General features: G+C 35.8%; 1 protein-coding gene across 4 annotated transcripts in view; it reads right to left on the bottom strand.

Annotated features, from left to right (window-relative positions):
- PPP2R3A (protein phosphatase 2 regulatory subunit B''alpha) overlaps window positions 1-27,483 on the bottom strand; it is a 42,310-nt gene that overhangs the window by 11,754 nt on the left and 3,073 nt on the right. Inside the window, exons 2-13 of one of the 4 annotated variants that reach the window (XM_039356408.1) lie at window positions 25,109-25,185; window positions 17,910-22,518; window positions 14,553-14,813; window positions 12,647-12,750; window positions 8,608-8,710; window positions 8,114-8,188; window positions 6,870-6,956; window positions 6,334-6,490; window positions 4,099-4,147; window positions 3,508-3,597; window positions 2,012-2,187; window positions 709-827 (exon numbers count right to left, since the gene is read on the bottom strand). In XM_039356408.1, coding sequence (XP_039212342.1) covers window positions 709-827; window positions 2,012-2,187; window positions 3,508-3,597; window positions 4,099-4,147; window positions 6,334-6,490; window positions 6,870-6,956; window positions 8,114-8,188; window positions 8,608-8,710; window positions 12,647-12,750; window positions 14,553-14,813; window positions 17,910-19,847 — 3,159 coding nt within the window. In that variant the 5' untranslated portion in view covers window positions 19,848-22,518; window positions 25,109-25,185. The other 3 variants (XM_039356407.1, XM_039356410.1, XM_039356409.1) reach the window with 3 other exon arrangements.

Below are 27,483 nucleotides of genomic sequence, written 5' to 3'. Positions count from 1 at the left end.
CTAGCTGAATTGTCTGCAAAGTTTAGCCTCGGACAGAAGCTGTGAAGCTTTGTGATTTACCTCCTAGTCCTAGTAAGGGGGCTGACCACGAGGTATGATTGAAAGGAATATGGATCAGACTCCACAAGCCATTTCTCCAAACAATCCAAAAGGCTGCAATTGGGGCAATCAATGTTCACTTCACCCCAAAGATTACAAGACACATATTAATCGCTAATTTCAGTGCTTCCTCTTCCCCCATCCTACTTCTCTTCCACCAGGGAATTTAAATGTTAAAATGAAATTTAATACCTGCTTTTTTGTAGTATGTATATCAGAGCAAAATGCTGCCAAGAATTTTAAATAAAGAGCATGTTAGGGGCATCCATCTCACTTCAGTGAATTAAAACTACCCCAAATTGTCACTAATGTCAATGGGCTCAGACTTTACCACTAATGAGATCAAGCAATCAGGTGTAATAATTTCAGCTTAGTATGAGGTACAGAAATGTATGCCGGGAGCACAACGTGATGGCTAATTTGCCCTGGGTCATAAGAGGATAATGCAATGTGCACTTGCCTTAATGCTCATCTGCAGACATTGTCATGGAATTTATACTACTGGTCATACCTCCTCAATTACATAAAACTGTTTTTGTTATTTTTTCTCTATAATATTCTAGTTTTTCCTTTAAGTAATCATTACTTTGAAATAGAGCTGTTTTATACCTTTTGCACAGCAAAGGGATCCCGTTGTTCATTGTCCAGATACTTTTCGAGGTTAAAGAAAGTATTATAAAATACATGAGCCATTCTACATCTCTTCAAATCTCGTAGAGTAACTCTTCCTGAAAAACCAGCATATATTATTTAACTATTAAATCAACAGTTCTTAGTGGATTGGAATAAATGAGCTCCTAGTTCATGTATCCTATAACAATGACTATTTAAAGATTTGTCAAGGAGAGCAAGGAGTAACAGCGTATTTCAAAGCTGAATCACAAGTTTCTCAGTAGGCTTACTTCCAAAACAAATTGATTGATTTTGTCCATTCAGTTTGAATCAGTATGCACCAACCTGATCATGTGAACTTGTCACAAGCCTTTTCCATGAAATCATGTAAAATGTCATTTTGTGTAAATGCCAAGTAGATGTTTGAGTTGTGTTTATAAACAAAGAAACATACTTGTAGTTTGAAACACAACTACCGCTAGTAGAAAAACTTTAGCTAGCGGCTTTAACATTATTATTATCCTTGAGATACAACCGTAATGAGCCTGCCCATTATGATTGCATGTTGTGTCGGCCATTAAGTGAAGCTTCTCATTAATGACTCCCCCCATCCCTACTCTCCCCAATGAATTGTTTAAACAAACATGCAGGTTGTTAAGTGGATTATGAGGTGCCTCAGGGGTGGAGGAGGCCCTTGGAAGATCTAGCGCAGAAACCTAAATTAGGACATTGCTAATAGTTTTCCCAGGTAGACTGAACTGACCAGGCTGATTTCAAATAACATGATTACCTGCTAGCAGTGAGGACTAGATTAATTACTACCGGTAAGAATGAATTCAGATAAGTTAACAAAAAGAATTCAGTGCATTTTGTCATATGCCTTTCAAAAATGCCCACGTGGAGATGTTTATTAAGATTGCTTTCAGTGTGATGTATGTTCCAATTAGCATTATGTCTCATTTGTGAGTAAATGGATGATCACTTCACATTATAGATGACATATTTGTAGGGAATTATTATCTCATTAAAAATAACATTCATAAATTCATCTATTAGACATTTAATCATCACACCTATTTGAAGAGGTAGTTGCAAATGTCTGAATAACTTAACTAAATTCCATATTATGTATTATGGTGGATCAGGATAACTTTTGTGATTTTCAAACTGAAGGTGCAAAGATTAAGAAGCTAGTGTGAAAGCTACTCTGGGCATATTTCTGTAAAGACATACAATTCTTTAAAGCACCATAAGATCAAATTTAATAAAAAGGAAAAAAATATCATATAATAGCTCTTACCCTCATGTTCTGGTTTTACTAAATCAAGCATTTGGCACAATAGGTCATGGAAGGGCAATGGCTCAATACCCATAGATTCCATCCTCTCACACTGTTCCTCATAAAAATACTCAAGTTCATACATTGATAGTGTGCCATTCCCATCTAAATCCATGCATCGGAACCAGTACTCAATACTACAAAACAAAGAGATGAATCAAGATGCATTTTATAGTATGGCAACAAGTAACAAGAGTTTTGGGGATGCCTTTTATGTACATAATACATAGTAAAGCTTTGCCTGGACTTTCCCATATGACAGGTTGTACCGGAAAGGCTACCTTGAAGTTTAAACAATGAGTTAAAATACATAATACCCTCAGTTGCTCAGTGGAAAATTCTGTATTATTTTCCCATCCTAAATCTGACTTTCAGAGAGTTTTGGATGGAATGATATTTTTAGCAGCTTGATAAAACTTTTATGTGACAGAAACAACACACAAGGGATGGGAATACATTACTTGGAAGAAGGCTTTAGTAATAAAGATAATTTTTACAATATAATGCTCTGTTGTAGGTACATTCTCTCCTATTTAAGGCTCCTCTCATGTGAAATTTTGTGGCTCGTAGTCAGTGAAGCTGGAGTGGCATGGAAGGTAGGTGCCATACTGTATATAGGTTCCATATATGATTTATGTGCCATCAAGTTGATGTCTCTTGGTGACCACATAAATATTGTTCATAACATACTGTATGAGTTAACTTTAAAAAAAAATCCCTAATGACATCCATTTTAAAACATTTTTGATAGATTCAATAAACTCAAAATGTATTATGGTAAATTAAATTCATTTTTAAGTAATGAGAAATATATTTTTTGTTTCCTAATACTTGGACCCATTAATTCAATATGTTATGAAGCATTGTGTAGAGGAATGCAAAGATACTCTTGAAGAAGGAATGTAGGAAAGAGAAATGAAGAGACAATGTAATCCTGAGAAAGAAAAGAAACTCAAAATAACCCCACCTTGGATCTGTTTGGTACAAGAAGGAGCAGAGGGAAACCCTAGCATTCTTTCAAGAATTGATTATTATCCCGGCATCAATGAAGTAGGTGTTTCCTGAGCAGGCTTATCTCTAAGGACTGATATACTGATAGTCATAGAATCAAAGAATATAAAGGTTGGGGAATACTATCTTTAGGCTCATCTAGTCCCAATTGCTACAGTATCCCAAGAGATGGACTTCTAGCCTCTTGTGGAGAATCTTCAGGGAAGGAAAAACCATCACTTCTCAAAGAAATCTATCTACGTCAATCCAAAACTTATAATTTAAACCTATTATTTCTTGTCCTCTCTTCTTGAACAATGTTGATATCCATTGCATTCTGTGTTTCTTTTACCTTTTGGACCAGTTCAAGAGTAAACCCACACAAGGTACAATAGACTAATTAAGAAATTAGATACATACGGATAACAGTCATCATGTACTGTTTATATTTTAGATATTTATTTTACCTTGTGAGGCATCTTTTGTCTTCTTCTGAGATCAGAAACCACACAAAATCTGCATAGCTCATCTGGTTTTCTTTCTGTTCTTGACTTCCTCTAAAATATATAAAAATACATAATTAATTTGTTAATTAAAAAATAACCAGAGGCAAATTTTTAAAAATTGCAGAGAATCTGAAAGAGATAAAAGACAAAATTTCTATTCCTAAACATGTATTAAGGTTACCTAATTCCTGGAAAATCAATGTTTTATTAACCTGAAGACATAGTCCAGACAGATTTGGAATATTACTAACATGACAACTTTGAAATCAGGATTCTGGGTTGATTTTTAGTGCAATAAATGTTAGGACTGCCTTTGGAGAATCTTCTTCTCACGAGGCATCAATGCCTTTTCATAACCAGGAATGTGAATAGGGAATCACTGAAACCTATTAGGAAACAGTAGGTAGTGAACGCCTCTCAAAGAGGAGAGAAAACTATGGCAGACTATCTATTTGTAACCATGATTCCTTTCATAACACTAAGCAATTTAAGACAAAATTCAAAATTCAACTTTTTGAAATGTTACCATTTTATCTTTATGTTACTACTTACCTAAGAACAGCTCCAGTGAATATTCGTTCTATAATTCTGCTTGACAAAGCTGTAGATTTAAAAAAAAAAACAAAAGTGTGAGGGGTAGTTTGTAGGCTGATCAGGAGACAGTTATGTAAAAAGTAAACTACCTAAAGCTCATATTTTATTGATAAAAAAACCTGACTCCTTGCTAGATCACAGAAAAGCCATTGGAAAGGAATTACAAAAGTATCATCCAAAGGTCTTAGAAAACAAATAGATTCCTATGAAAAACAGTTCAGTTGCTGAAATTCTTGTAACCTTATCCATTCAGTTCAATAAATCTTGTTTAGAAGGCTCTGCTTAAGAAACACATTACTGTTTGAATTAACTAGAGCAGGGGTCCCCAACCTATGGGCCGTGGCCCACTTCCCAGCCACTGCCTCTTGGCCAGCGTGCTGCGGAAATGGCTGGTTGGTGTGCACACATGTGCGTGCGCACTCCCCCGCACTCGCACTAGTGCCTGCGGCCCCATTTGCACATGCATGTGGTTGCAAATGGGGCTGCTAGCACCGGTGGGTGTGTGCAGTCCATTTGCACATGTGTGAACAGAACTGCTAGCGCTGGGCAGGTGTGCGCAGCCCATTTGCGTATGCATAAACGAGGCCACTAGCGCCAGGTGGGTTGCACGGCCCATTTGTGCATGCTCGAACGGGGCTGCTTTTGCCGGGTGGGTGTGCATGACCTGTTTGTACATGCACAAATGGGGCTGCTAGTGCCGCACCAGCATGCTTGGTGCTGTTTGCTTGCACGCGTACCAGTTTAGAAGCTACTTCTCCTTCCCTCCGGACCGTGAGCCCAGAAAGGTTGGAGACCTCTGAACTAGACCCTGACAAATAGTTAGGAATGCTTATCTTATTCCTAAAAATGAAATATATGAAGACTAGTACATGCATGCTACAACATGCAATTGTATGCAAAATTCAACATGAGCATTTTCCTAGATATAGGTAGTCCTCAACATACATCAAAATGGAGCCTGCCCATTATGGTTGCAAGTGGTGACAACCATTAAGTGAGATAGTCTAGCTAGCTTAACAACTTACTCTACCTGATGCCACTATTAAATGAATGCACAGGTCATTAAGTAAGCATGGATACCTCAGAGGTGAGGGAGGCCTGCCACCCAGCTGGGTCCATAAAGCAGGCAGACAAGCAGCAAATGTTTTGCATAGCCAAAACCAGCTCAATGGTGGTGGGAGGAATAGACTCGCTGTCAAATAACTGCAAACTTCTCCTGGCTCTTACTAGCCTTTGGGAAAGCCAGGAGAGGTTTGCAATCTCCTGGTTTGCAATCTCAATCCAGCTGATTGAGGCAGAAAGCTCTGAAAGCAGCTGCCATTTCTGCAAGGAATTGTTTTGAGTGCTGAAAATGATGGCTTTTCCCAGGAGGCACAGGGAGCAGGTCCAAGTGCTGCAGGATATCATCATAGCCGGATGGGGGAGGGGAGAATGCAGGGAGGCACTGCAGTGTCTCTGTGAGGGCGAATGACCCAGGGGGCATTGCAGCCACTGTAAGTTTGAAACAGAGTTGTCATAACTTCGAACAGCCATTAAATGACTTGTTATAGCTTGAGAACTAGCTGTATACTACATATATTGATGTCTTTACTACACATCAATTTATTATGATTATTTTAAGTTTGAATTCCTTTCAGTCATTTTTTCCATCTTTTAACACAAGAATTCCTTTTTAATATGTAGAAGAGGCATTAGGGTAAATCCATATAGTATGTTATGAATTTGAGATGTTCAGTCAAATATTAAAATTATGAACAGCTGCATGCTTCCATCAGGTGTAGGATAAAAACAAAATTTCCAGGTAAAAATTAGCATTATTACAGGATTGAGGACAATGAAGAAGTTTGGATTTAGTTAGTTTATGATTGTTTTCATTTTAACTCATCTTCTTTGCCATGTTATGGCAAACACATAATTTTGTTTAACAATTTGCTTTGAGCTATCCTTTATATACTTCAGCAGTGACAATCCATATACCAATAACGACAAGGACTATTTTCCTATAAGCCAGTTCTGAATGGCAGTTAATGATTGAAAAAATAGAAAGCTATATAAGAAAAGTCTTTAGTAAAGAATGAAGGAAGTTAGTTAAGTTTGGTAATCAATTCCTGTAGGGATTGTGTGTCTAAATGTGTGCTTGGACAAAAGCATAGTTCCTTTACAATATGTTCTTTTGCATTTGAATTTCCTTACCTTGATCATTGTATCTAGCCAAATCATTCTGATTGATATAGAGATCATGATCAGTGTCCAATTCCCAGAATTTACAGTAAATAACATAGAAGTGCTCATAGGAAAAATAATCAGTGATTTGATTAATGTCTTCCTCTTCTTCTAAGAGGGCTAGAGTCTGAAAAGATGAGAATGGATTAATTCTACATAAAAAGATGCTAGGATAGTACCAGGAATCTGGTATATTTAATAAAAGCCTAGATTTTTATTTGATTGTGCCAGTACTAGATAGAAGAATTCTTATATCTAGTATGTCCAGCAAGATAGCATACCTTTAGAATTCTTCTATCTAGTAGTGTCTACTAGATAGCATAACTCTAGTAGTGTCTACTAGATAGCATAACTTTCCCTCATATTTAAAGTATGCCCATCTTCCCAGAATGCACAGTACTTTTATTGCTAATTCAACTGAATTGCAAAATACAATGAATAAATTGTGGGAATAAAAAGTATTTTAAAACACATATTGTTCATATGGAGGCAGAAAATTAACATACCTGCAGAAAGTTGCTTTTCCTCATCTCTATTAATGATATTTTTCCAGACCATGATCTATTCACTATGTAAAATATTCTTTGAATGACCTGGGAAAAGATTAAATATACACCTCAAAATCACTGACAAATTAAAGATGAAATGCATCATCATGATAGTTGTACAGATCTATGTTCTCTTTTTCAGGTTTATTTAATCAGAAAAAAACAGGAGACTCATAAAGTTGGAAAGGGCCATCAAGTCATAGAATCATGGAGCTGGCAGGGACCTTGGAGATCTTCTATTCCAACCCATTGTCCAAGGCAGGAGTCCTTATACCAGTGATGGCGAACCTTTTAGAGTCCGAGTGCCCAAACTGCAACGCAAAACCCACTTATGCATCATCAGGTGCCGGGTGGGTGTGGCCCATTGGCTGGGTGTGGCCTCTTGGTGGGCGTGGCTGCGGTGGTAATGGCAGACTGGATGGGATTAAAAAGTTCAATCAATCAATTCCAACTTTGCAAGATCTTTTTTTCCCCACCAGAAGTTGAAATTGACTGATTGAATCTTTTTTTTTTTTTTTTTGCACATGGCAGCGGAGGCCTAAAGCGAAAAGATTTTATAAAACCCAGCTGAAGGCCTGGGCAATGGCGTGCGTGCCCACAGAGAGGGCGCTGAGTGCCGCCTCTGGCACCCGTGCCATAGGTTCGTCACCCCTGCCTTATACCATCCCAGACAAATGGTTGTTCAATCTTTTCTTGAAAACTTCCAGCAATGAAGCAGCCACAAAGCTGGTAGGCAAGCTGCTCCATTGATTAGTAATTTCCACTGTCAGGAAATTCTTCCTTATCTCTAGATTGGATCTCCCTCTAATGAGCTTCCACCCATTGCTTCCTTTCCTGCCCTCAGGTGCTATAGAGAATAAATCTCTCCCCCACCAATCTTCCCTAAGACAGCCCTTTTCATTAGCAGGATTGGAAAGGAAAACGTGTTAAACTATTTCTATAATATTAAAAAACCCTATATGGATATGCAGCCACAAAGAACCATTTTATGAATGATTATAGTTGTAAAGAACTGAGCAAAGTTTGTAGAAAAAGCAAACCAAATATGAAAGGTAAGGAAAAATTAAATAACTGAAACAAATCATTGCCAAATAGCCAACCTGAATTTGTCTTACTTCTGACACCGGTCATGCTTCAATCTCACTAGAAATAATGAAACTTTGCATAGAGAAATGCTAACATTATATATGTAGCCAACAAACCGTAGTAATGTAGCGGGAATGAAATTCCGGGGCATCCTTTAGAAATGTCAGTCCTGGGTGAGTTTCAACTATATCCTGAAATACACCAGAATTATTAAATACTGAAAAATGCCATAACCTTTTAAACTAGCACAGTACCTAAAAGGAAGCTGGGGAAAGGTAAAATAAAAAATTACCACAATGTAAGCTATGCTAACATGCTCTAATTATGTAGATGTAGAAACAAGAAAAGAAGGGATGTTGGACTTTCCCTACTCTTTTTGCCACACCACTGAATCATAAAACCTTGGCATTGGAAGGGGCCTATTAAACACAATTCTCTGCTCAATGCAAGAATCCCAATGTGCAGAATCAGTAACAACTGGATACTATATCCTGCTTTCAGTTGAATTCATCTGATGAGGGGGAGCTATCTCAGTAACTGTTTCTACTATCAAACTGTTTTTATTATTAGGAGGTTCTAGGCTTGAATTTAAAGGATTGGTCAAACATACCTGCAGTACTGGGATGAAATCTTCCTGTTCCAGATAATTACAGTTAGGTTTTGCTAAAAGGCAAATGAATTTTGATGCATCATCATGACAGTTGTTTAGAATCCTACAAAGAAGAAGCAAGACTGTAAGAATATTCCGATCAATCTGAGTTTCCCAAAAAGGGAAACATTCTATGATTTCAGCTTAATTCAGTATTACCCAATCTTGGCACTTTTCAAATAGGGACATATTTGGGGAATTCTAGAACCCAACATCTATGAAACCAGAAGTCTCTCAAGCTGAGAAAGGCTGCTATAACCTTTTAATCAATACCTATAATATAGAGCCAAAGCTACATGTTACATTTGCCTTTAAGTGCAAGGTTATTATCGTTTCATATATAGCAATAATAAGAAAAATTACATAAATAACTAAATTAGGCCACAATAAAGTATAAATCTAGCTATATCTATATATTTCTATGTATGCACATCTGTCAGCCCCACTATGTAGACCAAACCAAGAAATCAACACAAAGTTGAAACTACTCTTATTAATATTGGCTATAAAAACAGAATCTTGCAAGTCTGACTATATTTTACCCCATCCTTCCTCCCAAATATGATTATGAATTAGGAAATCTTCTACCTGAGTCTTTTGAACATACCTTCTTCTTATTTTTCCCCTGTTGCAGATCTGGCCTATGTCCGTCAAGGTAATCTTCCTAACTCCCTACAAAATGTGAATATATATAGTACAGGTGGTCTTCGTTCATTTAATGGATTTTCAAAATTACAGTGACACTGAAAAAAGTGACTTATGACCATTTTTCACACTTAGGAACATTGCAATATCGCCATAGTCACTTGATCAAAATTCAGACACTTGGCAACTGGTTCGTATTTTTGATTGTTGCAGTGGGTCACGTGATGACCTTTGAGGCCTTCTGACAAGAAAAGCCAATGGGGAAGCCAGATTCATTTAACAACAGTGTTACTAACTTAACAACTATGGTGATTCACTTAACAACTATGGCAAGAAAGGTCATACAATGGGGCAAAATTCACTTAACAACCTAGCAACAGAAATTTTGGGCTCGATTGTGATCGTAAGTTGACAACTGCCTGCATGTAGTCTACCTTCTTTCCTTTCTTTTTTGATTCAATGAAAGTTAAAAAAAAAGTCATGTAGAAATTTTCTGCTCTAAATAAATCATCTACCAATAACTTGTACATCATAATTGTAACTGTGAATGGTTGCTGTCCAAGGCAATTGCTAAATTAGGGCCACCTGTAAATAGTTATGATTTTGATATGTAAAAATCTGATTCACTTAAAAAAGTGAAATCAGCTTTCTTTGCCCTACATCAGTGGTTCTTAACCTTTTTGAACAAATCGCCCCCTTGAGTCAATGAGGAAGTTGTCATCGTCCCCCTCCCCCAACATAACCTCTCAATCACAACATAGGAAATAATTCTTCAATTTATGCAAACACTTTTTGTGTTTTCTTTAAAATTGTCATCAGGACATATCGATGCAAATAATTTATTTCCAGTCTTTTCCCCATATCTCCCATATTCTGGCCAATGGCGTGCCACTGTATGGGTAGAGGCTGCTCCGTAACACGCATGAAGATAAGCTATGCGTATTCACATATGTACGGTGTTCTGTACTGAAGCTAGCAGGAGGAACATTTGAAAACACAATTCAATCCACTAATAGCGAGCAATCTGATGTTTTTGTACGACAGATATAAAGCAATTCATTGTATGAAAAAGTAATCCCCAAAACTTCTCGCTCCATCGCCCCCATATCGCCCCCTTTTCATTCCTTTGCCCCTGTGTCGCCCCTTTTCGTTCCATTGCCCCCCTGAAAAATGAAATCACCCCCTGGGGGGCAATATCGCCCAGGTTAAGAACCACTGCCCTAGATCAGGGGGGTGAAACTGCCAGCTTGTGGGCCAGTTGCATCATGCGGAGGCCGCGCCCACCCCAGCTCCAGCAATGCGAAAAAAGTCGTGATACATCACGACACGTCACATGATGCGGGAAGTTTGACACCCGTGTCCTAGATGGATTAAGTAATCTCTCCAGGGAACAAAAAACATAGCCTGCTATGTTTGATAGCTCAGTCCTTTCCCCTCCCTCTAATTCCATGCTGCTTTATCTGAACTGTGAGAAAGCTGGGATGTTCTTTTGCTGCACACAGCTCTGCAGATGTTGCAAACATTTTGTTTTCCCACTAGTGGGAACTTTCATCTCACTATTTCAGAACCATCTCTCATTTACTAATATTACAGTTTCCTCTCATAACAACCAGGCAGAAAGCAGATGTCATATTGTGAACCCAGAACAGATATGGAGGATGATGTAGGCAATTTTATTTATTTGTATCCTGCCCTTATTATATTTCCAAATAACACAAGGCAGCAAACATATACAACACACTTTCCTCCTCTTTTCCTCACAGAAACAACCCTGAATTGGGCTGAGTGTGTGTGACTGGTCCAAAATCACCCAGCTGGTTTTCACGGCTAAGGTGGGACTTGAACTCACAGCCTCCCACTTTCTAGGCTGTTACCTTAACCACTAGATCAAACTTCTTCCCCCTAATTTGTGAAGTGGGAATAAAGAATTTTTTTTTCCTCTGAAACATACAAAAACTTGCAGCGAAGTCCTCACTGAATTATATTTTCTTCTACAGAGATTTAGCATTATGAAATCAATGGATGTAAAAGGGATATCTGATGGCCTTAACCACTTTCGAGTTGCCCTTAAAGAAGACAGTGCTGGAAAATCCTGCTGTTTTCCCATGCTGAGAAAACAACGAGATTAGAAACCCCATGGGAAATAGTTGTTGAAAGCATAGTAATGTAGGTGGTGGTAGAAGGGAATGTAGGTCTGGGAGAGGGAATGGCTGGATTGGAGAAGGTTGTTGAGAGAGTTGGGGAAAACAGTGCTGAAATGCAGAATCCTAGCAGGAGGATTGAAGAAGAAAGGCTGAAGGTCCCAGTAGGAAAAGTGGAAGAATCTCAGCATAAAGGCTGGAGTAAATGAGGGGAGGTTTTAGAAACCTTATCAGGATAGGTTAGGGAATCCTCTTAAACAGAAGCCAAATAAAATAGACAAGGAAGTACGAGGGCAATTTGGAAATAAACCTCCGTTTGATTATCAATGACAGACACTCGCAGATACAGAACTTTTATTATACAGACTAGAAAACTACAATATTACATTACTTTTTGACATAATTACCATTCAAATTGAGGCACTTGTCCTAACATCTTATAAGGTTTGAAATTCCTTAGTAGTAGTTGCTCGGCACCAAATCTGGGCTATGGGGGGGGGGGGGAATCAAAAACATCCCAACGGAACTCTTCAAAGGTTCTTGGGTGCATCTAGTGGTGTACGGGCGAACATTATCGTGAACCATCACATCGGAAGTCAGCATGCCCCGACGCTTGTTATGGATGGCTCATCTAAGTTTTCGTAATGTTTCACAGTAGACTGCTGAATGGTCGATCCACGCTCCATGAACTTCACTAGCAGTACTCCTTTGCATCTTCACACTTGGTATTTTCTATGGCACCACTTCCAGTGTGGTGTTGGTTCATGATAATGCTCGCTAGATGCATCCAAGAACTTATGAAGCAGTTTCATTGGGAAACTGTTTCATCAAAAACATCATCCCCCCCCCCCATAGCCCAGATTTGGTGTTGAGCGACTACTACTAAGGAATTTCAAACCTTGTAAGATGTTATGACAAGTGCCTCAATTTGAATGGTGATGTCAAAAAGTAATGTAATGTTGTAGTTTTCTAACATTTATAATAAAAGTTCTGTCACTGATAACCAGACAGAGGTTTATTTCCGAATTGCCTTCGTAGAAAGCAAGCATTTCATACACTCATAAATATATACAGAAAAGGAGCATTCTAAATGCATATAAATATCATGGCAACTAGCAGTAGTACTCTGGACATGCCTTCAAAATTATAAATACCTAGCGCACAAATAAGTTGGAGATCCCTGTTTTAAGAGAATATTTTTACACTGTGCTCACTTTCTCCACAGGGCCACAAATGAATGTACAGATACAAATCCTGTCTGCTCTCCTCCAGATGCATTGAACATGGGAGCTTTCCAGTATAGGGGACAGCCGCATATCTGTAAAAAGCACAAAACAAAATATTGTTGTTAATATCCAGGAAAAGACATTATTTTTCTCAAGCCATTTTATTAGAATATGTTGGAAAATAAAACCCAGGTAAATTATAAGCAGTGCATTATATAGTTGAGTTGAATCTCACAGACTTATTTCTTAAATTGTAGTTTTATTATTTGAATTATTTAAACAATAGTTCTTGCTGTGCAAATCTTTCATACATGAAACAATTTTGAAGCTTTAATCTCATTAATCAGATTAATAGATTGCTTTAAATGTATTTTATTTGCATTTTTAAATGGATTAATGACCATGAATGATTTAAGATAACCTTGTCATTTACCTGTATACACAATAGCACACATTAAAATTAAATTCTGATGCCCCTCTCTCAAAACAAGGAATGCCACCCAACGAACAATGTCACCATCTCAAGAATAACAATAACATAATACAGCAATAGCACCAAATATTAAGTTATAGAAAAATGACACCAAAACTTGTATTAATCACAATCCATTTTGAATACATAGCAGAAAAAAGACTCTTGAGAGTTAACAAGGTTGATCTATATGGAACAAAGTTGTTTACAAACTTACTCTAATATTTACAGCACTTATGTAGCATTGATATGACAAACTAAACAGAAATACTCAAATCTCCAGCATATTTTTAATTTCTAATTACTATTGCTCTATTAAGCTGCATATACTGTATTTGGGTGTTTATTCTTCATTATATTTCTCCTTCATTAGAACTATCTTTTTCATCACTATTCGCAGATGCAATAATTTGAAACTGGTTGCCATGAATGTGCCCAGGGAAAATATCATTCAACAATAACAATAACTTTGTTGCTAATTTTCATTCCTATGTATCTGCAGTTGATTTGTATCTGCAGTTGATCAGGTGCAAATAAGAACATCTGGCTTCTTTTTTGCTCAATAAGAAATATAGCAGTGATTTTGGATACATCAGAATTTAATATCACAGAAGACAGATCAGACATATTTTAAGAGGTCTAATTTATATTTACCAACATCTCTGGAGAGAGTCAATTGATCTAATTGACATGAGGATATACTATTAGTAGTATTAGTATTAAATTTATAAAATTGCACTACACTATTATTACAATCAGAATGAGACTGAACACCAAACCCTCCCCTGCTCCCCAAAAAATAGTATTATTTTTCCCTGAAGATATATTTAGGAATCTTTCTCTTTTTTTTCACTATTCTTTTCTTTAATTGCACCTTTTGCTTTTTCTGTTCTTTCTTTTTTGCCTTTTCTGTTTTAATTTAATTTGCATTAGTTCTTACTGCTTTTAAAACTTTTTATGAAAATTCTATTAAAAATTCATTTAGAAATCTTTATATATGATGAAGATGATAAAGCTAGAGATCCTGTTATCCTTTTGTTTCTTGTCCACCAGAACTTATAGATTCTTTTACTCTGCTACCACCCAAAAGTACTTTCTGGTCTCAGCTAGAGGATACTGCTTTCCTGATCATTCTCCAGTTCTAACCTAAACCTATGATGTTCAGATTTTTATTAGTCTAAAATCAACAAAGGATCTACTTGTGTTTGCTCAATGACTAACACTTCTTGTTCTGATGTGAGTTTATGTCATTTTTGGATACCAGAATTTGTATTCATTCAAGCTTTGTGCCATAAACACAAAATTAAAATATGCTTCATCCAAAAACTTCCTTATGCTTTAATAAATTATTATTTTTATCTATATTATAAAAGAAACTCCAGTTTTGAATAATCTGTAAATTCAGGAGATAATCATGCTTACTTTTATAATTTTCCCCATTTCATTATAGGGAACTTTCTTATCTTCAAACTCTGAAAAGGCTGCCTCAACTTTGATAATAATTTCGTCATGATTACTGCAGATATTCGGAAGTCCATAAGGAAAATAGAAAGTTGGAATGTTTATGGACAAGGGAGCACCAACAGTTTCTTTATTTGTAGACAATAGAGACTGTGGGGTGATTGTTGAATTTGAAGGAGTTAGAGATGGTGTCACTGTTTTTTTCTCTTGCTTATTTTGGACCTAAATTAACAACAAAAAAAAAAATTAACAAAAATTAACAAAAAATTAACAAAAAAGTAACAAAATTACTATTTTTATACAATGTGAACAAGGAACGTACAAAAATAGTCTTTCCAATGAACAAAACAATGTTATGATAAAAAAGCCAAGCTGTGTGTATACAGAACAGTCATCTCTCAGAAAAGTACAATATTAAAACATTTTGAAATTCTAGGTATAGACAATTCACCCTATATGATTAAATAATTCAGCTCTATATACTATATCTTGTAAATTTATTGTACTATTACTGTACATTTTTAAAAAGTTCTTAAGCATCTAATCAAAGCTGTCCAGGATAGAAGACAAGCTTTTAAGTTCCAAAATATAACTAAAAAATAGCCACTGGATATCACCAAGAAATTCATAAATGTATTTTGCTATCAGGAGCACTTCTTCCTCTTTACAGCTCCCTGCTACTTATGTCTTCATGGTGTATTTTGTCCATACCCTTGTTTTTTTTACTTTTCCACATAAGGGGTAGTGCAAGGGGCTAGTTTTCGTTGACATTTATTTTGAAGCATTTTTATACTTTTTATACTATTAAATCGTTTTTTTCACTGAATATTATTTGGGAACAACTTCAATCTCCTTAGCCACTTTACTTTTAATAGTCAGCATTTGTTCCCCCATACATTTGAAATGTAGTACAAAATGTGTATGCTACTATCAATGTATGAAATAAGGCATTTTATAGAAATGTACAGTACCGAGTGCCAGAAATGGGATGTCAAAGTATGAAACGCTTAATATTTCACACATTTCTTAGGAATTCTATGCAATGGCAAAAGGTAAACCGGCAAAGTATGAAAGACTATCGCTAAAATGCAATTCTAGCCTTCGTTGCAACAAATAGGTCAATGCTGTTTTTTTCTCTTACATTTTTCAGGAAGAAAGTCTTTTATTTTGCATTTTTTTCTTTCATTTTCATATATGTCTTTTCAATAAAGGGTTAGTGTTAAGGTCCTAAGTTCCTAACCTTAACCCTAATCCTTTTCATGACTCTTTTCATACTCTGCCTAAATAATTCTTATCATTCTGCACAATGTCTAGTATTATATATCATACCTAGGAAAAGTATACAGCATATTAAAATAATCATACTTTGCCTAAAAATGTCACACATTTAATAGGATTTCTTAGACATTCTATACAATGCCAGCTTGTCACACATTGCTGGTAACATATACAATAAATAGAAATTTTCAGGACCATTTCTTTTTAAAGGAAACAGAAGTCAATTTGTTACCATGCTCTATTATGGTAATAATATTTATTTATTTTAACATTTTCACCTTCAAGAAGAAAATGCCAAAAGAAAAAAATACCTGTTTCCTTTTATTTACCAACAAGATATTTATATACTAAGCTTGGAAGATCTATTTTTAAACCAATAGGTATTCGGTGCAAATAACCTTCTGAAAATAGAGAAGCCTAAGCGAAGAAACCATTCTAACCACTGATCTAAAACAGAGATACCAAATAAGAAGAAAAAATAAAGCACATTCAAACCTGGGCTTGCTGGAATGACTTCAACCTCTTCTTGAACCGGGATGGAAGAACAAAATCACAGCCTTTTGCAAGGAAAGCTAACTCTCCTCGTAAATCAGGGTCCCTTCGCAGAGATCTATCTTTGATCATCATTTTTGTTACTTCCTCAGAAAATTGTTCTTCCCAGCAAAGATGTAAAGTCCTTTTGAGGTATCACTTCTACTAGTTTCTTGATTTTTTTGTGTGAGAGGGGGTTGGGGTTCAAGAAGTTCTAGGTGAAACATACCTTGTCTTTTTATTCTCAGAAAGAATTGTCTATATCTCATCCCAAGGCCATTTTTTGACATTCGAAGAATCCCTGAGCATAAAGATCTCTGGATGCTTTTTACCAATTATTTATCAAGAAGTATAATCTACACCAGAATCTGTCCCTGCTGGCTATATGACAGTTAGACAATCTGTCCTTGGCTGGTAACAGAGCAGAGGTATTGTGGGAAGGGAGGCACCCACCACACTACTAGCAATGGTGCTAAAGTTAGACTTATTGCAGAGATAGCTAAATATATCACCTTCCAAGATACATATTTTATGATGTTCCATGGTGAAATTTTAGATACAAATTTAAATATCAATCTCAAATGAAATCAAAGCCATAATCTACAGATGCCACAATAAAAGCACAGACTTTTCTGATTAGACTATCATATAAAAAGATTGAAGTCTCTTTTAGTTTTTATGTTTCATGTGATTAAAAAAATACAACTTCCTTCTGTCTAAGAGACATTATATGGTAATTATCATGCTGTTAAATATTTTCCTTACATGTTTGTCAATAAGACAACAACACTTTAAAGTAGACCTCTTTCCTAAGATCAGCGCTTTTAAAAATGTGCTTTTTAAATTAGATCAAGAATGGAGCTACCAAAATCGGTACAGTACTTGAAATCCAGAGAATGTGTTTAATTTCATGTGGGAACAAAAAAGACCTGATTATGCAAATTGTCATCCTTGAAATCCTAAATATAAATGAAATCTTGATTTATCAAACCTATTGGAGGGAGAGTTAGACATATTTGGGCCTTTGAGGGAAAAGTATTAAAACCGATTTCAATTCTCATAAAAAACAGGTACTTTGGAACAATTTCATTTAAAAGTGGCAGCAACCCCTTCTTTTTTGGAAACTTGGATTGAAAATGGGATAATTAATAATTATTTAAACCAACTATTATGTAAAAACGGAAGTGAAATGAATATAAGCATGTTTATTCTTAAAGTGTCATACAAATCACTAAAGATTTACCTGTGCTTTTATTTTATTTTTAAATTTATTTAAGTTTATTGGCCTCCCAACTCCAGTGAATTCTGGATGGTTTTCACACATGACAAGCTATGTCTATTTTTGTATTGTGCACAAGAAACTTTGGACTTGTGGCAGATTTCCAATATTCTATAAAGAGGGAAAAATTCAATGACATGTAAATAATTTTCTGTTACAGTATTCCCATAGAACATTGTTTTTGTATTAATGGGTTCAAGCGTTAATGAAAAAAAATCCTGCAATCTTACCTTGATAACCTCTGGCATCTGTTGAATTAATGGTGAGACAGTTTTTTTCTTCACTGTATCTATGTAGCTCTGCTTGTCAACTGTAATGGAAGGCGTGGCTAAAGTTTCCTGAAGAATATGCATCACTTCTTTCTCTTTTGATAAGCTTCCTTTGCCCAATTGGAATTCTACTAGTTCTTGGGCAAAGTCTTCAATACTCTCCAAAATACGCAATAAAAGAGTTCTGTCATCTTCATCCATTTTATGACCATTGATTTCTACAAGTTTTGATAAGGAAGGAGGCATGCTTTTGTCTTCAGGAAAACAATCTTTGTCTTTGTTTTCAGTGGTTAAACCACTGCTTTTCAAATAGCTAGGATCACTCTGCTCAACATTAGTTTCTCTCAGTGTAATTTCCATTTTTTGTGAAAAATTCTCCAAATCCAACAAAAGTTTGTCTATCTCTTCTTGATCGTTTTTTCTAGGCTCTTCTTTAGGGATTTGAACATTATAGTTAAAGGTTTGATCAATGGAATCTGCTGAAATGAAGAGCTCACCCTTTGATAGAGGCTGTGCAACAGTCGGTGAAGTTTTAGTAAGTTCCAAAGAAGGATTTACCCATTCAGCTCGCTCCTGGTTGCTCTCTGAATTTCCCCATATTGTTTTACTCTGAACACTTGATAAACTTCCCCTTACTTTTTTTTCATCTGATTCTTCTACAATATAGAGAGATTCTGTGGGGAAAACGCAATCCGATGGATTTAGAAATTGTAACTGAGATAGTACATGAGAATCATTTCTAGAATCTATATTGTTCTGCAATGCATTTGAGGAAATATCTACACTGGGGATGTGAATAAGGTTGGTCGAGGAATTTGTATCATTATTTTCCTGAATTCTTTTTAAGTTAGAGGTAAATGACTGCTTTGCAACAGATGATGCAGAAGTTACAACATCTTCATATCTTGGTGGTTGCTCATTGCCAAATATTGGGGAGAAATGAGATTGCTCCAAAGCAGACAAACTACTAATCAGTTCTACGATGTCACCCGGGTGTCTAAATTCAAAAGGCAACTGTTTAAGGTAGGAAGAAAATCTTGTCATTAAATTCATATAGATTATTTCAGAATTGGCCAATGACTCACTATTATTTCCGCTACTGACATTACCTGAAGATTTCTTCTTAATGCATTGCTTTATTATATCTGTACACTTTTTCAAGTCCTCTGAGCATTTTAGCAAGATATCTAAGCACATCTTAATATCTCCACTGGAAGAACCATCCAGTTTGTGCTTTTCCAAAATTTGTGTTATAAAACTGCCATCAGAAAAAGTTTCTATAGGCAAAGGAAATATAGAACTCTCATTTCCCTTAACTGGGGTGCTGTTGACCTGCCATTTTTCTTCATGGGAACAATTATTTAGAATCCCGATAGGAGGGAACAAAGTTTCATCACTGCTGAAATGTCCACTAATCAAGTCAAAATCTAGTGATCTTCTACTGAATGGGTCTGACTTAACTTTTCTTCCTTTTCTATAGTTTGCTTGATTTGAAGAATTTCTTAGTTTTTCAAAGGAGAATTCTTTTATTTTCCCACTAGCAAGATTTATGGCTTCTTCAGTGATATCTTTCAGATTTCCACTGCTTTGAACAGAAGATCCTTTTTTGAGTTTTGGATTACTAGGAAGGAGTTGATGATAATCTTCATCCCCAGACAAAGCAATGGAATTTTCAGGCATCGAAAATCTGTGGGTCAAATCTGAATTTCTAAAATTAGGTGTAGAAACTTTAATTAGTTTTGCACAAACACTGTGGTGGGCCACTATGCACATAACTCCTTGTTTGAATACTTGACATGTCCCTGTGCAATAATGCACAACATTATGAAGCTGATTATCTATTATAACACTGCTGTAACAATTCACTGTTGTTATTACTCTTTTATAGTTTGCTGCCATGATATGAATTTCAATTTGTTGCACTCTGAGAGCAATGACTTTACCCCCCTTTAAATCTCATATTCATACATCTATAAGCACTGACGTAGTTTTCTTAAAAATATACTAAAATCAATACATTCTCAATAATCTGTATTAAAAGATTGCAGACAATAATCTATAAAAAATTAAAATGTCCAGCATAATGTATAATTGTTTTTTAGATAATAGTAAATATTCCCACACTAAAAATGTTGTACTGATAAACAATTGTTTTCTTCTTTCAATAGCAATGTTAGAAGTAGAAATGAAGAATGTTAATCCACTGTTGAGAAAATGAGGAAAAAAATTTCTCTTGAATGTTTTGTCCAAACTTCCTCTGAACTTCAGATCTCATGGAGAAAATAAAAGCATGTAACATGGTCAAACCATCCACCTCCTTCATTGGTGTTGAAGATGCCTGCAATAACAAATGTTGTTAGTAAACGATTTCGAGCCTAACTTTAGATATTGCTACTAACTTCAGAGAAGCATTGCAGAAGAAGGAGTGGCAAAACCTAGGGACAGAGTCAAAATAAGAATCAGCCTAAAGTCTCTACCTAGGCACAAATGGACCAAACCCAACCCCTCTTGAATTCTGTTGATCCTTATCTTAAGTGCCAAGATAATACTATCAGTTTATATCTTAATGGGAGAAATACATGCTTAAGAAATCTTCCATGAACTGTATAAGTATATGGAAAAAAGATTTTAAAAATCTATTTCCTTTCTAATACAGATTTAATGGTTAAAAACTACACTACTTGCTATCTTCTCAGACAACTTGTGCAAACTTCATAAGATATGATAATAATCATTAAACCATGTGAACTACACATAAATAATAGATAAAACAAATTAATCGAATACACTTAGTTTAATAGCTAATAACTATTGCTATTAAGCACATAGTTGAATTAATTTTAGTTTATTCACTAAATGAAAACGTGAAAATTATTCTTGTCTAAGATCCAGATTTCATTTCCCAGTCATGACAACTATTACTACCAACATCTACAGACAACCTGCTGCCTCAATGATTCAAGAGGTAGAGAGAGTAATTTCTTGACACTCCTTATCTTTTTGAGATGGAGGCTGAAAATGGCCTCTGAGTCTTCTGAGCACAGATAGGCAGACTGCTCCACTTACCTTATACCCAAAAGTATAGTCCAGAAATGTCAAACACGCCCGCGGGCCGGATTTGGCCCACAAAGTGGTTTCATGTGACCCGCGAAGCCATCCTGGAAACAGCGAGGGAATGGCCCCCGCTGCCTTGGCCCCAGCACAGGCTGGCCAGAAGCCAATGTACAATTTTGTGGTGGCCATCCATGCTGGAATGCATTCAGTCTCAGCTCCACAAGGCCATTCTGGAAACAGCGAGGGATCAGCCCCTGCTGCGTCAGCCCCACCCCCTGGGCGCACATTAGGGAGGTGTCACCCTTTGTGAGGAAGGAAGAAATGCACCATCGCCTGGAAGTGGCCAGCAAATGGCCCTCACCTACTTCACATATCCGGCTTGGTGGGCTGCAGGGGAGGGGACGCTGCGAGTACCGTGAGAGTCGACGTTACCTGCGTAATGCTGCTCAGCCTGCCCAGTTCTGGCAGGCAGCGGGGTGCTCTCACAGGCCAAGAGGTTGGCCCGGGCAGCACAAAGCTGGCAAGAAGTGCAACACCGCCCAGCCCCCAGCCTGCCTGATTCAAGTATTATGATTATTTATTTGTTTAACTTATATTCCATCTTTATTATTTTTACAAATATTTTATAAAGGAACTCAAGTTCCTCCTCCAATTTTCTACACAACAACCCAGTGAGGTGAGAGAGAGTGACTGGCCCAAAGTCACCCAGCTGGCTTTCATGATAAGGCAGAACTTGAACTCATGGTCTTCTGGTTTCTAGGCTGCCAATTAAACACATTATTCTAATAATACAGCAATGTTAATCTTACATTTTAATTTACAGATTTTATTCTAATTCATTCCCAAAATACTGGTTCTATGAACTTTTTTTCTTTTTACAGATAAAGAACTGAAAGTTAATAAATAGCTTGCCCAAGCATCTAACTAAATAGCTATACAACTTGAACTTTCTCTCCAAGATCCAAATCCGATTTAGTGTGCCACAAAACTATGTGTTTACAGTATTCTAACATAATTTTTAGATTATCTTTATCCGATAGACTTCATGTTCCTAGTCCTTTTTTATCTCATTTCTCACTATTCATGCATTAGATGTATTCTTACTCATTCGAATAATCTATGTTAAGTAATAGTTGCACACATTTTTAGAAAAGTATCCTTAATGTCATCATGTTTATTTTGAAAGAAAAGCAGCCAATCAGCAGCTGTTGCTGGTAAGGCAACTTGATTAAACACAAACAATAAATAGTAACATATCCTGTCTCTACAATGCCACCAGATACTGAAAAGTAGCAAAGGAGACACTGAGCTCTGGGTACAGAAAGCAAATATGCAGCGGCTATTTTTTCCTTGTACTTATTTTCTGGAGACAGATAGGACGACTGTGCTCATAGATGAAGCATCTGTAACTTCATTCATTTTTTCTTTCTCCCTGAACCTAGGATCCCCACCATAGGCTCTAAAGGTGCTATCATAGCCGTGAAACCATTTTCAGGATCCTAATAGTTTCTTCTTTCTGTAAATGAAAGGACAATGTAGTTGCTCTTTCTGTTATGTTATAGTTTTGAAAGACTAGTTAACATGACCCTACAGAATCTCCTTTTGTTGTACATCTTGCCTTAAAGTCTTGACTTTATTTTTCAGTAAGTTCTCTAGAGGGCAATGCTTCCTAAAGTCTAGCAGATCCGCAGATTGTTTCAATTGCAGTATGATTCATTGGCTTAAGGATGAAGCCGAAATGATTACAGATTTCCATCCAAAATGAAGGGAAATGGTATATAACAACAGCAAGAGCTAGCATATATTCTTTATGGCTGAGATCAAACATATCAAGCTATGAGCTGCTTAGTACTAAATAAAACATAATTGGCTGATTTATACTACATTATAAATCATGAGTTACAAAAAACATTAACTGGGTTCACAGGACATCCTAAGGTAAAACATGCAAATAATCAAAGTGCGCTTTTGGCGTGTATGTATGTATGTATGTATGTATGTGTATGTATGTATGTATGTATATGTATATGTATATATATATTATAAATAAAATACGATCACCAGGAGAATTTAGGTATAAAAAATACTTTACTAAAAACCGCCAAGCTTTCTTTGGGGACTCCCAACATCGTCAGGGCTAAAAGCCAGTAAACAACGATGACTCAAATAGGTTTGGCTGACATTTGCACCCGGCTCTTGCACCGTGTCACTGGACCTGGCCGGTCAATTTGTGTTCCAGATGTTTCTTTGTTACTCTCTTTGCGTTTCCTTCTATCGTTCTTCCGGATCACTCCTCCTACTGCTTCATTACTAACACTCAAATCTGTTAACACCCTTTCATCCTCCTTTCTTCTAATGGCATTAGCTCTCACCTCATTCCCCTTCCTGTTGTCTACTTCGGGGGTATTTAATTCTCCTCTACCACTGCTATAAATCTCACTGGGGTTCCAGTCATTTCTTCGTGTTTCTTTTGACTGCGAATCAATGTTTTCCCTCTGTTCTATGTCCTCTTTTCTTTCCTCCTTATTCCTCCTCCTTAATAAGGTGAGGTGAGAGCTAATGCCATTAGAAGAAAGGAGGATGAAAGGGTGTTAACAGATTTGAGTGTTAGTAATGAAGCAGTAGGAGGAGTGATTGCTAACAAAGAATTAAGGGGGGCTGTGATAGCTATTTCCAGCCCCCCTTAATTTACATATATATATATATCATATATATATATCATATATATATAATATATATATGATATATATATTATATATATATATATATATAATTATATATAATATGATATATGATATATAATTATATATATATATATATAATATATATCATATATCATACATATATATATATATATATATATATATATATATATATATATATATATATTTCAGCACGAAGCTGAAAACACCAGCCTGAAGATGACGAATGGGACTTCGTCGAAACGTCGCCAAGACACTTCCAATTTTACGCGGGAGAAAACCTGAACAACCAAAGACCTACATACAAATACCCGCGAAAACCTCAGAAAACAAACAAACATACATACATACATACATACATACATACATATATATACACTAAATTTTTGGATTGCTAACATAGAATTAAGGGGGGCTGGGATAACTATTTCCAGCTGATTAGCTCTCATCAGCCAGCCATACCTTTATGAGATTCGAACCTGGGCTGCTTGCACGTTAGGCAGCTATGTTGATCCTAAGCCACAGTCTCTTTCTCACTTTATAAAGCTGTATCAAGGAGGGAAGAGGAGGAGATCTATCTTAAGTGTTTTTTTGATGCACCCTGTCGGCCCAAATTTTTGTTAGCAATCCAAAAATTTAGGAAATACAAAGTTGCAGTAGCGACTGCCTGCCTGTGGACGGCTCTAGATTGAGCTGACACAGGCAAAAGATTTCTTCCTCCCTTATGGCAGGACACACTGGAGCTGCTTAAATCAAAATCAAGCCATACTTTTTGAAATTCATTTGTTTTATGTAATCACTGTTATGATTATCATGACATTACACATAATATACTGTGGTTAAACAAAAACTTCCAATAATATTCTTATAACCACAGATGAATTTTATTGTAATCATGTTGAATTATGGTTTTAATACATCTAAATTCTAATAATTTATATATCAGATGCTCATTTTCCAAGTGTTAAGAGAAAATATATGCATAATTGTATATTCATGATTCAATTAAAGATGTATATCACTTTTACTTTAAATTTGTAATATATAGCAAAAGTATCTTAATTTGTATCTTTTAAAACACTGGGGAATTCTCATCAGATGTGAAGGTGAATACTATGCAGACAGGAAAAATACATTACCATCAGATGTATAAAAGGGCAGACAAGATTTAGACAAGATTTAGAAATCAAATCAAAAATACTGAAACTGCCATGTGTGGAAAGTTAAGTAAAGAAAGATTAATACTATATTAATACATTAACAAAAATAGTAACTGAGCATATTTCATTAGTAATACCTCAAATACATAGTTTTTGTTGAAGTATAAAAAGCAAGTAACAAAAATGATTAAAACAAAGCTAAGAATTTAAAGGCACAATAGCAAAAAAAGTCTGTATTACTTACATGACACCCTGAAGAACTTTTTGAGGATCAGGATCAAATAATCTGTCAACATAATGGCGACTACTGGCTGTAATGTCCTGTAAGCAAACACATTTGAGGTCCATCAGCAATATACATTTTTACAAATTCAAGAAAGCAAGACTATGAAGCAGTAAAACTTATTTGTAACAAATCTGAACCCTAAGGAAATATTTTGGAGTATGTTAATAAAATTGGACTCCCATTTATTCAAAATTTCATACTAATTTAAGGAGCTTCTCTCCTTCCTTATTTAGCCAGTTATAACAAAATCCCCCAATAAATATAGAAATACTTGTAGAGAGGTTTATGGGAAAATCAGAAAGAATAGTTAAGCAAGCTGGTCTCTGTGTTTTGACAGGAGTTATTTTTAAACTCATTTTATTAGAAAAGGGACAAAAATTTCTTATCAGAGAAATACCAAAATACAATATAACAGTAATGCAAAAATAATTGTTTCAATTCAAAAATAAGCATAGGAATTTTGAATTGAATGGATATCAGCAATAACAAAATAAGAAAAGAAACAGGAATGGACTGAAATTAATTTCGGTATGATTAGTAATAAAGATTTCCAATCTCCAACAGTTGAACAATAGATGAACAATTAATCATCTACCCATTCTTAATTATATAGCAGTATTAAAAAGAAGAATTTTGGAAATGATAGCTAACAGATTTTTGAAAGATTGAAAGTTCTATTCACTTGTGATACAATTCAAAATGAACTTAATCTCGTGTAGGGATTAGATTTTACGTTATACAGAATTTCACTATCGATAAATCATTCCTCTCTTCTGCTTCCTCTTGCACTCATCCAAATTTCTCAAACTTAAAAGTGGGAGGGCCATGGAGGAAGAGAAAGTAATGTCTTCATATTGATAGCAAAAGTCCTTATCAGCAAAATAAGGCTTTTATAATACTGAGACAAATTTGACGAAGTAATAACAAAATAATTTTAGGTATGCATGGATAAAGCACTACAAGTGCCTATATTCTCAAAAAGACTGTAAGAAATAAATCTTTATTCGTTCAAAATATAAAAATTACACAGGGATCAAGCACAAAGCACAACTGCTTGTCAGAAAGTCGCAAAAGGTGATCACATGAGCTTGGGAAACAGCAACAATAAAAAAATAGATCATATGATCATGGAAATGCTATAACGGTGATAACTGTGAAAAATACTCATGTCATTTTTTTTCAGTGCCTCTGTAACATTGAACAATCACTAAATGAATGGTTGTTAAGTCGAGGACTATCTGTAATAAGTACAGGTAGTCCTCAACTTACACCCATTCATTTAGTGATTGTTCAAAGTTTCAATGGCACTGAAAAAAAATGACTTATGACTGTTTTCCAGTTACGACTGTTGCAGCCGCCCCATGATCGTGTGATCAAATTTCAGATGCCTGGCAACGGGTTCATATTTATGATTGTTGCTGTGTCCCAAGGTCATGTGATCACCTTTTGCGACCTTCTGAAAAGCAAGATCAACGGGAAGCCGCAGTCACTTAACAACTGGGTTATTAGCTTATCAACTGCGGTGATTCACTTAACAACTGTGGCAAGAAATGTCGTACAGTGGGGCAAAACTCACTTCATAAATGTCTCAGTTAACAAAAATGTTGGGCACAATTGTGGTTGTAAGTTGAGAACTACCTGTATTGCTTTCCATCACATCAGGTGGTAGCGTTTGCCTATAGTTAAGCAGATTTGCCTCGATTAGTACAGTATTTGAATAAGAGATCTATACCGAATACCAGAATGGGAAACTAAAAAAAAAAAAAAATCTTTTGGGAAGAAGGCAATGGCAACCTACTTCCACAATACTTCCAAGAAAACAATATTGGCTATAATTAACAAGAAAAAAATATTAGTTTTAAACTTGTATGCCACCCGGCTTGCAACAACTCTGTATGCAGCGGCTGACAAAAAAGGCAACTGCATAAGGATGATCAAAAAATAATAAAAAAGCCGACAATGTAATGTTTAATACAAATCCCTATGTCTGCACCTAAAGTATTGGGTACAAATCTGGCTTATGCATAGTTTATAATTCAAGGATATCATAGGTCTGGACAAAGTGTAGGAAGGCAACCAAACTGATGCAGCTAAAAATCTCCTGTAAAAAAATAGTCTTGAAAAAATGCAGGTGAACGATACTTGATTATACAAAATCATGGCACAGAGTGAGCAGAGAAATATTTTCTTCTTTGCCTCTCTATGGCTTATATCTTTAATAAAAATGTCATTGACATGGGTACAGGAGCAAGGAAGGTGAAAGTGACATCAGTCACATCCCAATGCTACTATACAAATTATGTACTAAATGCCATTCACCTCGTGATACAATT

This window comes from Crotalus tigris, unplaced genomic scaffold (assembly GCF_016545835.1).
Source record: "Crotalus tigris isolate CLP2741 ecotype Arizona unplaced genomic scaffold, ASM1654583v1 scf7180000018824.943158, whole genome shotgun sequence".
Classification (NCBI taxonomy): Eukaryota; Metazoa; Chordata; class Lepidosauria; order Squamata; family Viperidae; genus Crotalus; species Crotalus tigris.
This window is presented reverse-complemented; position numbering and strand designations above follow the sequence as displayed.